This window comes from Paramormyrops kingsleyae, chromosome 3 (assembly GCF_048594095.1).
Source record: "Paramormyrops kingsleyae isolate MSU_618 chromosome 3, PKINGS_0.4, whole genome shotgun sequence".
Classification (NCBI taxonomy): Eukaryota; Metazoa; Chordata; class Actinopteri; order Osteoglossiformes; family Mormyridae; genus Paramormyrops; species Paramormyrops kingsleyae.
Window position 1 is genome coordinate 2,350,435 of NC_132799.1, and position 15,079 is coordinate 2,365,513.

The 15,079-nt window shown below is 45.0% G+C and overlaps 1 protein-coding gene across 3 annotated transcripts; it reads right to left on the bottom strand.

Moving 5' to 3' along the window:
• Nucleotides 1-815: 815 nt before the first annotated feature.
• Nucleotides 816-14,124, bottom strand: tial1 (TIA1 cytotoxic granule-associated RNA binding protein-like 1). 3 transcript variants are annotated; one of them, XM_023833703.2, is made up of 13 exons: nucleotides 13,941-14,124; nucleotides 12,484-12,580; nucleotides 10,385-10,483; nucleotides 9,960-10,014; nucleotides 8,044-8,131; nucleotides 6,478-6,553; nucleotides 5,517-5,625; nucleotides 4,060-4,155; nucleotides 3,876-3,960; nucleotides 3,102-3,225; nucleotides 2,858-2,997; nucleotides 2,397-2,435; nucleotides 816-2,289 (listed from the first exon to the last, which is right to left on the bottom strand). In XM_023833703.2, the coding sequence occupies exons 1-13, from the start codon at nucleotides 14,117-14,119 to the stop codon at nucleotides 2,172-2,174; spliced, it is 1,305 nt and encodes a 434-aa protein (XP_023689471.2). In that variant the 5' UTR covers nucleotides 14,120-14,124; the 3' UTR covers nucleotides 816-2,171. The 3 variants fall into 3 exon arrangements, with proteins under 3 accessions (XP_023689471.2, XP_023689472.2, XP_023689473.2); XM_023833704.2 differs by lacking the exons at nucleotides 10,385-10,483; nucleotides 12,484-12,580; nucleotides 13,941-14,124 and adding an exon at nucleotides 6,914-6,956 and having other exon boundaries at nucleotides 9,960-9,989; XM_023833705.2 differs by lacking the exons at nucleotides 8,044-8,131; nucleotides 9,960-10,014; nucleotides 10,385-10,483; nucleotides 12,484-12,580; nucleotides 13,941-14,124 and adding an exon at nucleotides 7,014-8,010.
• Between the last annotated feature and the right edge of the window lie 955 nt (nucleotides 14,125-15,079).

Below are 15,079 nucleotides of genomic sequence, written 5' to 3' on the forward strand. Positions count from 1 at the left end.
CCTTCGTATATAAAGTAACACTGTTGCTATGTTTACCGAGTGCAGAAACACTTCTACACCTCCCTGGCATTGGGATTACAGGATCCTGGTTACCTCCATGTCGCAATTCATTGTGCAAATGGACACGTTTTTAAAGTGTAATGCACCCATTAATTCCTGAAGACCTTGAAGGGATTCATTTCATCATGGCTCATCGACCCACACCCAGCCATCCACAGTTTAGGGTGGTCAGGGCGCTGGTGGCCGGCTTCTTCAGGCCTCCTCAGGAGTACGTGTGGTGGTGCTCCTGGTGCCTTCTGGCTCCACGGCCTCTGAGTACACGCTCATGGATAAAGTAACACGGCCGCAGTGCGTCGCTGCCTCTGGCACAGCAAGATGGTACATTCTGTTCTATTTTTACACTGCAAGGTAGCTGCAGCATGTGTGGAAAAGTCCAGAAGACCACCCCAGCAGAGCCTGGACACCACAAACATCTCCAGGGTCCCACCCCCCATGATAGGAGCAGCAGCTAACACTGTATCTATCGCCTGGGGCTCCTGTGCAAAGGGCGTGATTTAAGGGCTTTTAAAAGCAAACAGCAGGTGAGTCAAAATTAGAGAGTTTTAAGTAACATTTAATTGACTGTTGAGTCTAATTGTAGTCAAACACTGACAGGTTAAGTGGTGAGTTTTGCCTGAACTCGGCCAGTTCCCATAATCGCCCACAAAGCATCAACTGGAACATCTTCCTAAGCCCACAGTGCATATTTTTATCCTACCATGGCATCATAAAAACAAACAAACAAACAAACAAGAAAGTACAGGCTTACTCCTATATACAGTGGAGAAATATTTCCAATTGTCTGTTTATTTACGTTTTTGAAGTAAGAATTTGAACAATTTCTTAACTTCATTCGTCATTCAAACAAACGCAATTTCGGTCATTTACACTCAATACTCAAGCAACCCGGAGATAATACATTTTATAAACATGCAAATCACCCTCCAATGTCTCTTAAAGGAAATACCCAAGAAGAGTAACATCCTGCTGTAAATGGAAGCATGGCACACATTTGTGGAAGAAAACAAGCTCTGACCACTGAGAAGAAGCATTTTATGAGGGCTTTGTTCTGCAAAATAAAAAAGGGATTATGCTATATAGCTCTTAAAATTAAGGCTTCTCTTTAAATTATGCTAAACAAACTCAGGATGTCAGCCACACCTCTCTCTCCATCTACTTTATACAGCGTTCGGGTTGTAAAACTCGACATTTCTGCTACGATATAAGAATGCATGCTTTAAAAATCCTCGTTGGTACCAAGTTATCAAAGACTATTTACATGGGTAGCTTGTCAGAACCCCACGGTCTCGATGCTACATTTACATGAATATGCACAGAATCTGACATTTTACAGGACAGGATTGAACTGGGACCGAGAAGCTAAATTGTAACAGAAATAAAACAAAGCAAGCCCGTGTGCATACAGACATACATACAGACAGACATACACACGTGTGTATAAAAGAGGTCAGATTAAACTGAAACGAAAGTGCAGGCCTGACTGACTGAGCAAAGACAGACAGCCAAAGTATCTCCACCCTGAACCCAAATGCTCGTTTGCTACCAAATTGGCCTCGTATAACTGAAACTCCTGCTGTAGCATGAAGAAAAGAAAAAGTGCCCCCCCCCTCCCAGAAAATGGTCCCACAGTTTTTAAAAAAAGCATCATTTACAAATAATTTACAACTTACATTTTTTGCAAAGTTACCATTTCCTGTGAGACATGTGTCCCAATGGGAGACTCCAGTGGGGGGGGCTGTCCTGTTTGGGGAGGGGGGTGGGGGGGGGGGGACACGGTTTGCGTTTACCATGTCACAGCGTGAAAATTCAGACAAGAGTTTCAAAAAAAGTTTAGTCGACTTTATTTCATTCATACACACAATTTCGCCAAAGAAAAACTAAATGCCATCGCAGAGTCCCTCTCCTCTCTCCCCCCACCATAAAAAAGCCCCCTGCTCGCTTCGGCACGGGCATCGCACCACCTATGGCTCCAGGTCTTCTCGCTTTAAAATAAATACTCTTTGTAGGCAGAAGCACGCCGCGCTCTCTCTCTCTCTCTCTCTCTCTCTCTCTCTCCATCCCGCCGCTCCCCCACCTCCCGCTGTCTCTCGGGGCGTGCCGTGAGATCCAGCTCACTGCGTCTGGTAGCCGGCCATGCCGAAGCTGGGCTGACTGGGCATGACGGGCGCCGCCTGTCCCTGGCCGGGCTGGGCCCCGAAGCCGCTCATCCAGGCGGGGGACTGGGTCTGCCTGCAGGGGGGACAGAGACACACAGAGAGACACACGCACGGCTTACACACTGCTCGGGGTCTGGGGGTGGGGGGTACTTCAGGCTGGAAATGGGGGGCGTCCATCACCTCGATATGTTCTGTGCTGCCGCCGCCAAGATGGAGTCCCTGCAAAGAGAACATGAGCTGAGCGCGGCGCCTTGCACCCGGCTCCGGAGCCGCCGACTCGGGGTCCATACACAGGGATTCCTATTTGCGCTACGCAGACGGTAACATATCTAACAGAATTAGACGGCTCAACGTAACACAAGGGCACTAAAAAAGACATCACAGATGATCACTGCAGAGGTACAGACTTATGCGATAAATATTAAATAAAGGGAAGAAATGGTTGAATCAGAACATATGGCTAAATGAATGATAAATGTATTAAATAAATATTCGATATAAACAGGAATATGGCAGTGCAGTGTGTGGCTCTGTCCAGTGAGGCCGCACTGCGGTGGGCACTGCCCCTGAAGCCGCGAATGACAGCCCTGTACTGACACATCCCTGGCCAGAGCTCAGTTTGGCGAGCAGCTGTTACTCACTCCATGCCGAAGCCCTGCTGGTTCCAGGCCTGGCTGTACATCCCGTAGGACGGAACCTGCCAGCCGTTGCTCATGTACTGGCTGTACTGCTGGGGGTTCCCATAAACTTGGTTCCACTGGCCCCACTGGGCGTAATCCACCTGAAAGAGCAGGATAGAGAGGGCGGACCGAGGCCGTGACTCCCAGAGGCACGTCAGCGCCATGGCCGCCTGTGCGCGTGTGGGGCTCAGCTGGTGCCCCCTACCTGCTGGAAGTTCTTGGCCATGTCGGGAGACTCCTTGCCCCAGTAGCACTTCACGACGTGGGCCTCGATGGTCGTGCCGTTTACGGACACGATGGCGTGAGCGGCGCTGTCGTGGGTGGAGAACCTGAGGGAAGGACAGAGCAGATTTCAGGTGTATCAGGGATGTGAGGAAGGAATTACGCCATCGTTAAGGTACATCTACCCCACCCCGTCCACAGCCAGACTGATAACCTGAGAAGACATGGGCAAAGCTGTGACCTCCTGGGAATACCCAGCGTGTGACCACACTACCACCTAGAGGGTCCCCGAGGGACTGCAGTTTGAGTTCTCCTTTGTGTACGAGATGTGCTTCTGAACAGAGGGTCAGCTGGGAAAGCCTAACTATGGAAGCTACACCATGTCCAGATTTGGGCCTGTGAAAATGCCCAAGAAGCAAAGAGCAACAAGACAATTAAAATTATCTAACCTGACTTTATAAAGCATTAAAGGACCATGAGGGACGAGGGACGTCCTTCAGCGTGAAGCCAAAGTAGGTATGTCGCTGTTCGCAGGGGCTGACGGACTCGCGCAGAGGTCACCCTAATGGTGCACCTGGACCAACCCACACAGAGCATAACCTCTGAGGAAGTACAGTGTGATTCAGATGCCTCAAGGTAGCGCAATGCCTCTCTCAGCACATTGGCAGGTGATGCAGAAGCTAGACCTATCACACCACGCTTAAACTGCTGAGATATCCCACTTTTAAAGACGCAGGTTTACCGTAAAGAGCCTTACCTGATGAAGGAGTAGCCCTTTTCTGGGAAAACTCGGATTTCCATTATTTGGCCAAACGGTGAAAACGTTTGCCGCATAAGTTGCTCTAGAGAAAGAAATTAAGAATGAATCCATGTCAGATAATGAATACGTGTGGCGTATTCCATGACAGGTGACGGGTTTGACTGCGCAGTGCCGAACTTACCCGAGAGTCCTGACTGTATTCCACCGCAATAAACCGTGCAGTTTTGAGGACTCGACTGATTCACCACATCTTCGAATCTCAACTGCTTGGAGTTATCTGGAAGGAGCCATGATTGGCGCATGAGCTCACGTAGAGCGACTGGAGGGAATCAGGCCTGTGTGGCACTATACGCTGAGAGCACTATGGAGTCGCCGTGCGAAATTTCATCCACAGTCCAAATTCCTTCCTCTTGTTACGAGTCGGTCAGCTGTATGGCCGATGATGAAATCGTAATAATGCAACTGTAAATGTAATGCTAACCCATAATCTATGGCCAGGTACCCTTTATTGAGGCAGCCGGCATTTAGACTGTTGACATTTATTTTATTTTTTTAAAATTCATTCAATATAAAAAATCGTTCCAATTTAGCTTGATAGTATAACTGACATGTTTTTTTTATAGTTTCACTGATGTTTTATTAGATTTTTCAAATTTAAATTGTATATTAAGCGTGATAGTGGCAGCAAGTGTCTACGTTAATAATTAGGTCTGCAAACAGCATTCTGCACGTACTACAACAGCATGGCTCTGCAGTAAGAGAGTCCGGGTGCCAGACTGGCCTAGGGTGTAGACTTGTCACCCACTGAAAACATTTGACACATCGTGAAATGAGAAGTACGACACAGGAGAGTCTGAACTGCTGAGCAGCTGAAATCCTAAATCAGGCAAGAATGAGAACATTTCACTTTCAAAACTGCAGCAACTGGTCTCCTCAGCTCCCAAACGTGTACAGTGTTGTTAAAAGAAGAGGTTGATGCAGCACAGAGGTAAACAGACCCCTGTCCCAACGTTTTTGAAATGTGTTGCTGGCATCAAATTCAAATCAAGCCTATATTTGTCATAAAACAATAACATTTCTCAATTTCAACATTTCATATGTGGTCTTCGTTCTATTTTCAATTAAATATGGGTCTATATGATTTGTAAATCACTGCATTCCATTTTTATTTATGTTTGAGCAGCTTTTTTGGAAACGAGGTTGTAATAAATATGTCACTATCAAGCTAAATATACATTGATAATCTAAAAAAAACATTAGTGAAACAATCGTTAGAGCTATAAATATGGGTATAAATCAGTTAAATGTCCCTACTGAGTCAAGTATAGCTCTACATTAATAACCTAATAAAACATGTTGATTAATCTATAATAAAAAGTTGGTTATACTATCAAGCTAAATGTAACTAATTTTCTGTAATAACACTTGCTGGCGCGATCAAGCTAACTTGAAACTTACGTCTGCATCATTATGATTGCATCATCAGCCAAACGTCACAGAAGGAAGGAATCTGGATGGTGGATGAGATTTCAACACACAAACGCTGTTGCGTAACTCCTTCAGCTTGAGGGTCAATCCTTTTGCTTTCCGAACACCAGTGTAGGGCCAGCAGAAGCATGACGGTGAAGACACACTTACTCTCCTGCACGTTCTTCGGCGCTGGTGGTTTGCGCGTGGCCCAGTTGGTGCGAATCTGCCGCCCCCCCAGCCACTGGCCCCCCATGTGCACAATGGCATTCTCTGCATCCTGGGGCACAAAGGAGACACACGGCAAGGATTCATCTCTCTCAACAGCGACGTCTGTCTGCTTCAAACCTTCAGACACGGGAGAGCAGCACCATAGGTCTGTTCTGACCCCAAAACCATCTAAAGCTGCCCATCTGAGATATTTTATGTGCGAGATGGAGAGGAGTGATTCATCCAGACCTGACTTTATTTTAAATTCCTCTCTACTGGATTTTGTCATTTATAAAAGCAAGATTTAAAAGATATAACTTCTTACTACAAAAGCAGCATAGTCTGGATTTATAGACCACAAACTGAAGAGCAATTTAAGATGATACATCATACGTATTCTCCCTGAAACATTTGCCAGTGTCCATGCTGTTGAGCTGTGTCCCATCGGCAGGGTACACAGGCTCGTCATGACTGAACAGAGGTAGCCATGTCTAAATTAAGATGGCTGGCTACTTTCCAATGATCCGCGTTTACAGCCACGGCCAGCAGAAGGAGGTTCAGAAGCGTGGAGGAGAACCAGGCAATCGACCTTACCACGCTGCCCAGCTCCAAAGAGGGTAAGGAGGGCACCTCTGTCAGCTCATACAGCCTGTTTACGTGGCCATTCTTACTGCCAACAAGCAGCTCAGTGAGAGCGCTCGCCTTAGAAATCTACCGACTCTATCATGCTGACCACATTCAGAAATGCTGACTGGGTAAATACTCTCTCATGAGCTGCTCAAAACCCTATTTTCACTTTTTATCAACCTGTTAACATTAAATCACAGAGCCACCACAATGGCTGGATGATCATGCCATGGTATTTGAACGTTTTTTTTTTTTTTAATGTCCGTCAATCCACTTTCCTGTGCCGAAGGCTTACCAGTTTGTTATAGAAGGACACAAATCCATACCCCTTAGATTTCCCAGTGGTCATATCCTTCACGACACGAGCGTCTCTGCAAGAAGATATGACAGTCTAATCAGAGCTCATACCTGCAAAACGGTGGCAGATTAAAAGGAACCACACACACTGTATTGAAGAACATCTGTATATGTTACCCCAAAAAGGATTATGTAAATATTTGCCTAGATCTTGCTCAATTGATAAGAAAAGTTGAACTGACAAGCAAAACTGAATTTAAAAAATATAGAAAACGTAAAACATGCAACCTACACTACAGTCAAAACTTACACTTAAATTTTACGACTCATTTCATAGTTACGGGAAGATGTCCCCTTATCATTCCACAGACTAACATCTAAACTCCTAGACACTAAGGTTAGGGCTTGCAAGTCAGTAAATCAACACTTCTTACTTGGTCTGCCATGCACTCATATGTTCTGCTAATGGTGCTCAGCCTACCAATAGAAATATATAGAAATATCAAAGAGGAAAAAAGGAATTAAAAGGCATACATGGCCTGTTAACAGATTCTTTATTTTTCCTGGTCAATTCTTTACCACCAATATGGAGTTTGGGAAGCTGCAAATTTCGAAAAATTGACATTTTCAGAATTTTAAGAGAGGAGAGTAAAACTATGAACAGTATTACGCAAACCATGAACACAACAAGGTCACACAAATTCAGACTGGTCATACTGGCAAAGAGTCAGCTAAAACGTTACTGGCAGGTCTGTCAAATGAATGCAATGACGTGTACAGCAATAGGATCGAGTCAGACAGGCTCAGATCCCAGTACACTCAGCTTTACAGTCATTCCTCGCCGCTCATATACCATTACTTACCATACCTAAAGGAAAAGACACTCATTATGCCTCAGCGGGGAACAGGCACAGCGGCCAATCAGACGCGGCACAGCTCGGCCTGGCAGCCAATCAGACACGGCACCGACGGCCAAGTTTCGCACTGTGCGGCAGTAACATACTACGATGCCTCAAGGCTGAGCTATTTGCACAAGAGGCCAGCGAATGCACTCATTACCCAAAATGTGAGGAGTTACCAGAATGGAGTAGCTGAAATGTCACTGCTTTCATAGATGTCTAAGGGAATATTGAATAACGTACACATGCTGGGGCCATTCAGCAGCGAGTAGCAGCCCAATCAGCGGTCAGGGGCCACCTTCCCTAAGCTTTGGGGCCCCTGTCAGGCTCTGATTGCGATAATGTTCACTACATATTTACTATAAGCTCAGGTCTCTTAAGAACTCAGCATGTAATGAACAGTTTCCATGAAATTCAGAACTCATCAGTTATGATATTCAAGACTACTCAGTGAAATGGCGTATGTTGACATTAATCATGGCCACGGTTTCATGTAGAATTTCTTGTTTTTAAAGGAATAATCAAAAGTAAACTAACAGGTTAAGCACAACACATTCTGTCAGCAAAGGCCTGGGCGGATTAAAACCTTATCAAACTGTAAGAGATACAGCATATTTTACAGAAGGTTTCACATCACAGTTGAATCTATGAAGCTTCACACTTACGAGATTTTACCAAAGGGAGCAAAAGCGGCTTTGATGTCTTCTGTAGTTATCTCAGGACTCAAATCCCCAACAAAGACGTGGAAGTGATCTGGAAGAAGCAGAAGCACAGTGAGGGGACACGCTCCTGCACGGGTGACTGACTGCGAAGGCCCCAGAAGGCACAGTGAGGGGAGCACAGTGAGGGGACACGCTCCTGCACGGGTGACGGACTGCGAAGGCCCCAGAAGGCACAGTGAGGGGAGCACAGTGAGGGGAGCACAGTGAGGGGACACGCTCCTGCACGGGTGACTGACTGCGAAGGCCCCAGAAGGCACAGTGAGGGGAGCACAGTGAGGGGACACGCTCCTGCACGGGTGACGGACTGCGAAGGCCCCAGAAGGCACAGTGAGGGGACACGCTCCTGCACGGGTGACGGACTGCGAAGGCCCCAGAAGGCACAGTGAGGGGACACGCTCCTGCACGGGTGACTGACTGCGAAGGCCCCAGAAGGCACAGTGAGGGGACACGCTCCTGCACGGGTGACGGACTGCGAAGGCCCCAGAAGGCACAGTGAGGGGACACGCTCCTGCACGGGTGACTGACTGCGAAGGCCCCAGAAGGCACAGTGAGGGGACACGCTCCTGCACGGGTGACGGACTGCGAAGGCCCCAGAAGGCACAGTGAGGGGAGCACAGTGAGGGGACACGCTCCTGCACGGGTGACGGACTGCGAAGGCCCCAGAAGGCTGGGTCGGGATCCCCCACGAGGAGGTACAGCTGTCACCATTACGAGATTGAAGCCTGTTACTCCATTATTAAAAAGTTCTGATTATAATTATTATTATAATAATAATATTTTTCACCAATATGGTGGAAGGAAGACAGTGCATGCAGGACAGGGGTTGAAATAAAATGCAAAAGCATCATTTGTGTGGAAGTACTTCACATTAAAAGTGAATGAAAATGCAGCCGTTTGTCATTACTGCAAAGCAGAACTTAAATAGCACAGCCTGCAATCCTCAAAGAAGGCATTCAAGTTCGGTGGACAAACCCAATAATGCGAGGTTAGCTTCACATATGTGGCATTTAGCCTCGCAGAGTAGCCTAGCTTTTGTCAGCACTTTGACTTATTTTGCTTAATTTGCTTTCCACGATTCCTGCATGTGAAAATAATCGCAGCTAAAACGAAGGTTTGCCCCGTCACTTAGCCACACCATCTTACATAATATGGTACATAATAACCGTATATTTTTTGTGAACTTAGGACTGAACAATACTGGAAAAAGTTCACCTTGAATTATTTGAAGCTTTTGCAATATTTAGTTGAATATTAACTATATAGCTAAACAAAACTTATTTACCAATAGAGTCTGTCAAGATCCAATAGAGTCTGGTGCAGTTGCCAAAGTTTGTACCAAAAGATACAAAGCAGTGCCCACAAATCACTGGCTTTTTCTCAAACACAAAATATTTCCATTCAGTGGCAGTGATCTGTTCTCTTCACTCGAAAATGTTTAAAAGAAACCGTCATAAATTAAGTTTTGTTTCCTATGACTGAGTAAAAATGGTTTAAGGAGTCCAGCAGGCCATCGCGGCTCTTGTGATGTGACAGTTGCATGTGCATGAAATGCCATGTCGATATTAACATCTCGCATCATGCAAACCTATAAATGAAGGCGGCACAATGGGGAGCGCCGTTTTCCAAAAGACGAAGCGAACAGGAGTGTGTAAGGATGTAGTAGTGGCGAAATCGACCATATGTGTAAGGAAGTGTCATCGGTGGGCTGATTCCTGTCCTGTACCCATTGCAAAGCAGATATTACATTACATTACAAATTGCATAAATGATTACTCGAATCGTCAGACCGGTAGATACTGCGATTACTGAGAAGACGGCCAGTGAGCGGTGTGCATGTGAGAGAGGAGCAGGGCGCTTACTGGATGTGTCTTTCTTCTGACTGCTGGGAGTTGTGGCCCAATTAACTTTGACCTCCTGGGGGGGAAAAAAAGAGAAAGAAAGAACTGGAGAAAATGGACCAGAACTGCTTAGGCACATTCACAGAACACTCATCTGTTCACTGTGTAATACTATTCATTACTGTACAAGCCACTGTGCGATACTGCTTATTGCTGAGCCGTTACTGTAGAATACTTTCCCTGACTTCCCCAACTCTTTATTGTTACTGTCCATGTCTAAATGTCTTTTTACTGTCAAAATGTGTGTGTTGCGCTTCTGTAAACCTGCAAGTTCCTTTGGGATTAATAAAGTTTCTCTCTTTCTATTGATCTACCTTCACAGTCCTGGATTAGCCGCACAGACGCAGGCTGGGTAACCTCTCAGGGACAGATAAGCTGCAGCTCACCTTGCCCAGGATCTTCCTCCCGTTCATCGCGGCGAGGGCAGCGGCGGCGTCCCTGTGCTCATAGAACTCCACAAAACAATAGGGGTCGTTGCTTGTGTGCTGCAGAAAAGACAAGCCAACAGAAGAGCTGAACCGAGCCAATCGAAGCTCACGCGGCAGAGCAAAGGTCGACGTCACAGTCCTGTGCTTTCACTTCCAGGACAAGCACGTCGCATGGAGCAATGAGAGCAAAACAAAGCACCCTGACTGGCTCTGGAAAAGTCTCAGACGTGCACATCAGCTATGCCCTCAGACACTTATCACCGCCTCAGGCAAGAAAGGCGTCCTGAATTCCATAGGACTCTGTCAGACATTTAAAAAGTCACGTACCTACGTACATACATAAATCGACAGAAACATCGGTTGTAAACAGTGTTAATCGAAACACGCTCAATGTGGATGGGTCTTTGGGCCGATCTGCGCTGGAACCTAACCGCTATACTCCAGACAATCCACCTGCTTTCTTTTTTGCATATTGAGGTCAGATTATATATGAAATATGGTTCCCCACTGGCAGTTAACATCACTGGGACCAATTTTCCGCTACCATGTAATGTCGAACGTAAACGGAAATTCCAAGCGACAAAGTCCCTGATGATGGCAAATCATCAAACTTCCAAAAAACACATCGTGGCTTCAAATGTTTTATTTTTCCGCCCATGACTCGGAAGATGACAGCTGACGGTGATCATTGAAACACATGGAAAGCGCCGTCGGTTTTAATCCACATAACATTTCACATGTAAATACATGTGGAAAGTGCATAAAAGAGCCTCATTTGTCTAACTTATTCAAATTGTCTGTCTGTAATGTGGCTTTCATATTGAACCCACAGACCAGCGGTTGAAATTCAGACCAGAACACACATTCCAGCAAACGCTAGCATCTTAGCGGTGTCTGGATCATATTATAAGCACACACCACTAGCAACTGTGACCGTGAGGCAACTCTTACAGGCCGCCTGTTAATATCCTGCCAAACAGCTGCCATTCTGAAATATCAGCAGCTACACTCAACGGTGAAGTGCTTCCAGAAACCTCCAGCTTCCCGGGGGCCTTAAGGGCGCCCAGGGCAGCCGGGGTGCGAGTAGGGAGCTGCGGCCATGCAGTATGCACTCCCACTGCACACTGCCTTTCTTTATTAATGGCTGTTTGATAATCGCTATCATTACCGAAAATGACTAATTTAGGATGAGCTGCGAAGACACAGGTAAACATAACAACACGGCCAACGGCAGCGATGACTCAGTGCTTTGGCACCCCTCTGACTTTCATAGCTCCTACTCAATCGAAGCACAAACACTTTGGTTCAATGACTCAAAGTGTGTGAGAATTAGCGTGTTTTTGTACCAAACTCAACAAAAAATTAGGTTTAGAATAAAATCTGCAAAGCTTACATTTCTACCTCATGTGACTGCTCTCTGCTGTACAGTGTTTACTTAGCATCTATGTGCTATTAGTCTGTTTTCAGTCTACAGCATGTACAGGAACCAATAATGAGAAGTGACATCTTCAAAGAACCCACTTAGACTGAAACAAGCAGTTCTTTAAGCAAATTCAGTATTTACTCTGTAGATCAGACACTTTATTACAAAAAAAAACAAAACACAGAATCAGTGATGAAAAATCAACCCTCCAGAAATATTTTTGTTGACTTTATGTGCTTGGACAAGCAATATTGCCAATGAACAGCAATCACAGAGGAGGTTCTGGGTTTGAACTTAAATCAGACAGAAGATGGGCCCACAGACCTTATACAACATAACAAATGACAGGTATTACCGATAGCAAAAACAGCACATAAAACACAGATAAACGGTGGCCTAAGTTCTCGGGTATGTATGCAGTGAATAAGATTGCAGGAAGTTATTGACTTCCAGGGTCTTTCAAAGAAGACGACCACTTATCTGCAGGTGAATTATAAGTGCAGTGTCAAGGAAGAGCCCATGGGTGTATTTTTAAGCAGGAAATTGAGTATGACAAAAAAAGACCACAAAGCAAATTTTTACTCTGTATATACAGCACACATTTTTCACCAAGACATGAAACACAAGCTCTTACCTCAGTGATCATTTTACAGCTTTTGCAAGGTCCGATCTGGGTGAACAGCTGAAGAATTAGAACTTCTGTTACATCTCTGGATAAGTTACCCACATAGCTGGAAAACATTGAGGAATGTTTCAGTTGTAAGGCATTCAGCATTTTATGTACTGATATTCCATAATAAAAACAGCTTTTTTTTGTATAAACACACAAGGTCTCAAACCAGAAAGTGTCTCGTGATAAACAGGCATCCTGATATCAGGTATGTTCTGCTTTTAGGGCCTAGAACTGACTTTAGAATTCTTAATTTCGGTGAGTAATACGTGATTTACACTGGATCCTTAAGGGTACGTTCGAGGTGTCTTACAATAAAGTGTTTATTTTAACAGCTGGATGGAGTTCCAATATTACCAAACCCAGAAAGTTCAGAGCAGGCTTCCCGCAGAACTTTATTCTTTGACTTTTTTCGAACAAGTCGTGCAGCAGGTCCGTCAATTACTCATGACAACACATTGTGACAAAGACCACCTACACTTTCAGAAGCCACTCTCGAACCATCATATTTTAGCTGCCTAAAATGTTACCATTTTGGTACAATTTATCCGCCAATTAGAAATGAGCTGCATTTAAAACGCAGAGAGCGAGAAATCCAGGTTTTCTGGTGTCGTTATGCTACTTCTTCACGTTAATTATGCTTTACTGTAACGTCTTATATACAGTCTTGGAGATAGCACGGATATCCATGCCTACTCTCCTTCAGACTGCCTTATTACCATTTGCACACGTTGTTGAGCACTGGTTAGTACACAGAACTACGGTAATGCATACAGGCAGGGCTGGGTCCTGCAAGCACATGCAAAGCCCGGGAACAGGGTGAACAAATGTGCAGAAAATCCGCAGGTGTTGATGGACACAGAAGGAGAACACACAGGGGGCCGGGAAACGTCACGGTAATTCTGTGTTCCGGATCCCCCCGTACGAAAGGCATGCAGGCAGTCTGATGTGTCACTGAAAACTGCCCCGACTGACTCACAGTGGCGTGTAACACAGCGCATTATCCAATCCAGGGGCTGGGCGGCTATCAAAGCCAACAAAGCGAGGTAAAAGCGGCATTACAGGCGCCCCGGGACGCGCTGATCAAGACGGGACTGCTGTCCTCGTCAGAGACCGCTGAAGGAAACCAACGACAGAACCGTTAAACGGTTAGCTAGCCGGGCGCTTACTAGGAAACCGTTATAACTGGCGTTTAAACTGCGAAAGGGGGACTGCTTGTCCCCAGGACGTTGTCCATCGCGTTAACCCGCCACCCAGGAACTTGCTAGGGCCAGCGGAGCCGATACCCCGCCGCCAGGGCGTCCGAGCTAGCGGCCGGCTAGCTGGATAAACAGCTAACTGGCTAACAGGCTAGTTGGCTATGTCCGGCAATAAGCAAACAGAAAAATGCAGAACAGAAAGTCGGACTCCACGTGTCTTACAGCGTTTTGGGGTGGCTGTCTTCCTCCATATTCGGATATATCGAAGTATGGATATTATGGTACCCTTCAATGTTTTGATGACGATCAGACCAATTCTGTTCAATTTCTTTATCCGGTACAAGATAGAAAATGGCGGAAACCGGCGAGTCAGGAAACCCCAGAGCGCGCATGCCCAGCATAGTTGCCAGGCCTGACACTATGAAAGCCCAGGGCGCATGTGCAGCTCAAGTCTCCTGCTTGACGCTATGAAACTCTGTAGTGCACATGCGCAACTCATCACCAGAACTGTCTCAAAGTCCAGAATGCACATGCGCAACTCATCGATGTTCTGGCGCTATGAAATAATATCTGCATAATATTTTTCAATCAATAATACCTTTGTATTCTATACAAAATATGGGGTTTAATTGAGTTATTTGGCTTATTGCTGGTCATTCTACTGGATAGTGCCGTTGTTTATTTGTTTATTGTCGATAATTTCCAACCAGAAGTTAACCTGTTGAAATCGTGGTATCACTCAATGCTAATTTTCACCTCTATTTGTGATGTCTCGCAAAAATATATTTCTTTAAAATTTAATACACGTACTGTAAATTATGCACAACTTTGCGCAACTTCTTTTAGTTCTGGTTTTTTAGTTAAATTTTTATTTTTATTTACCTCCATCATCAAAATGAACAGTTTTGTAGCGGATACACATTATAGTACGAATTAAGACAATATTAAAGTAATTTGATTTGTTCGAAATCCAGTGTCCTTTAATTATTCACAACCCAAGTGCTTTTTATAATAACCTGGGTGTTCCAGATCATGATCAGTCGACTGGCATTCAGAAAGACAATTTTTGCCTCATAACATTTGTTAATATTCCAAAAAGGTTTATTGAGCCAAATGTGTGTGAAATGATACCAGGTTTATTTCAGCATTTGTTTATTTATTTGTTCGTTTACCTTAGCTGTATTTTGTGAGAAAGGTCCTTGACCTCTGCATGATTATGACCGTGGAAACGATTTCTCTAAAATTAATTACAAATTAGGCCTAATACGAACAATTAGTATTTTATGCGTTGTATGTTAATGCAATTCAATTTAATTGTGTACAGCATATTCGTATGGTTCGTGTATTATTTTTAATAGTGA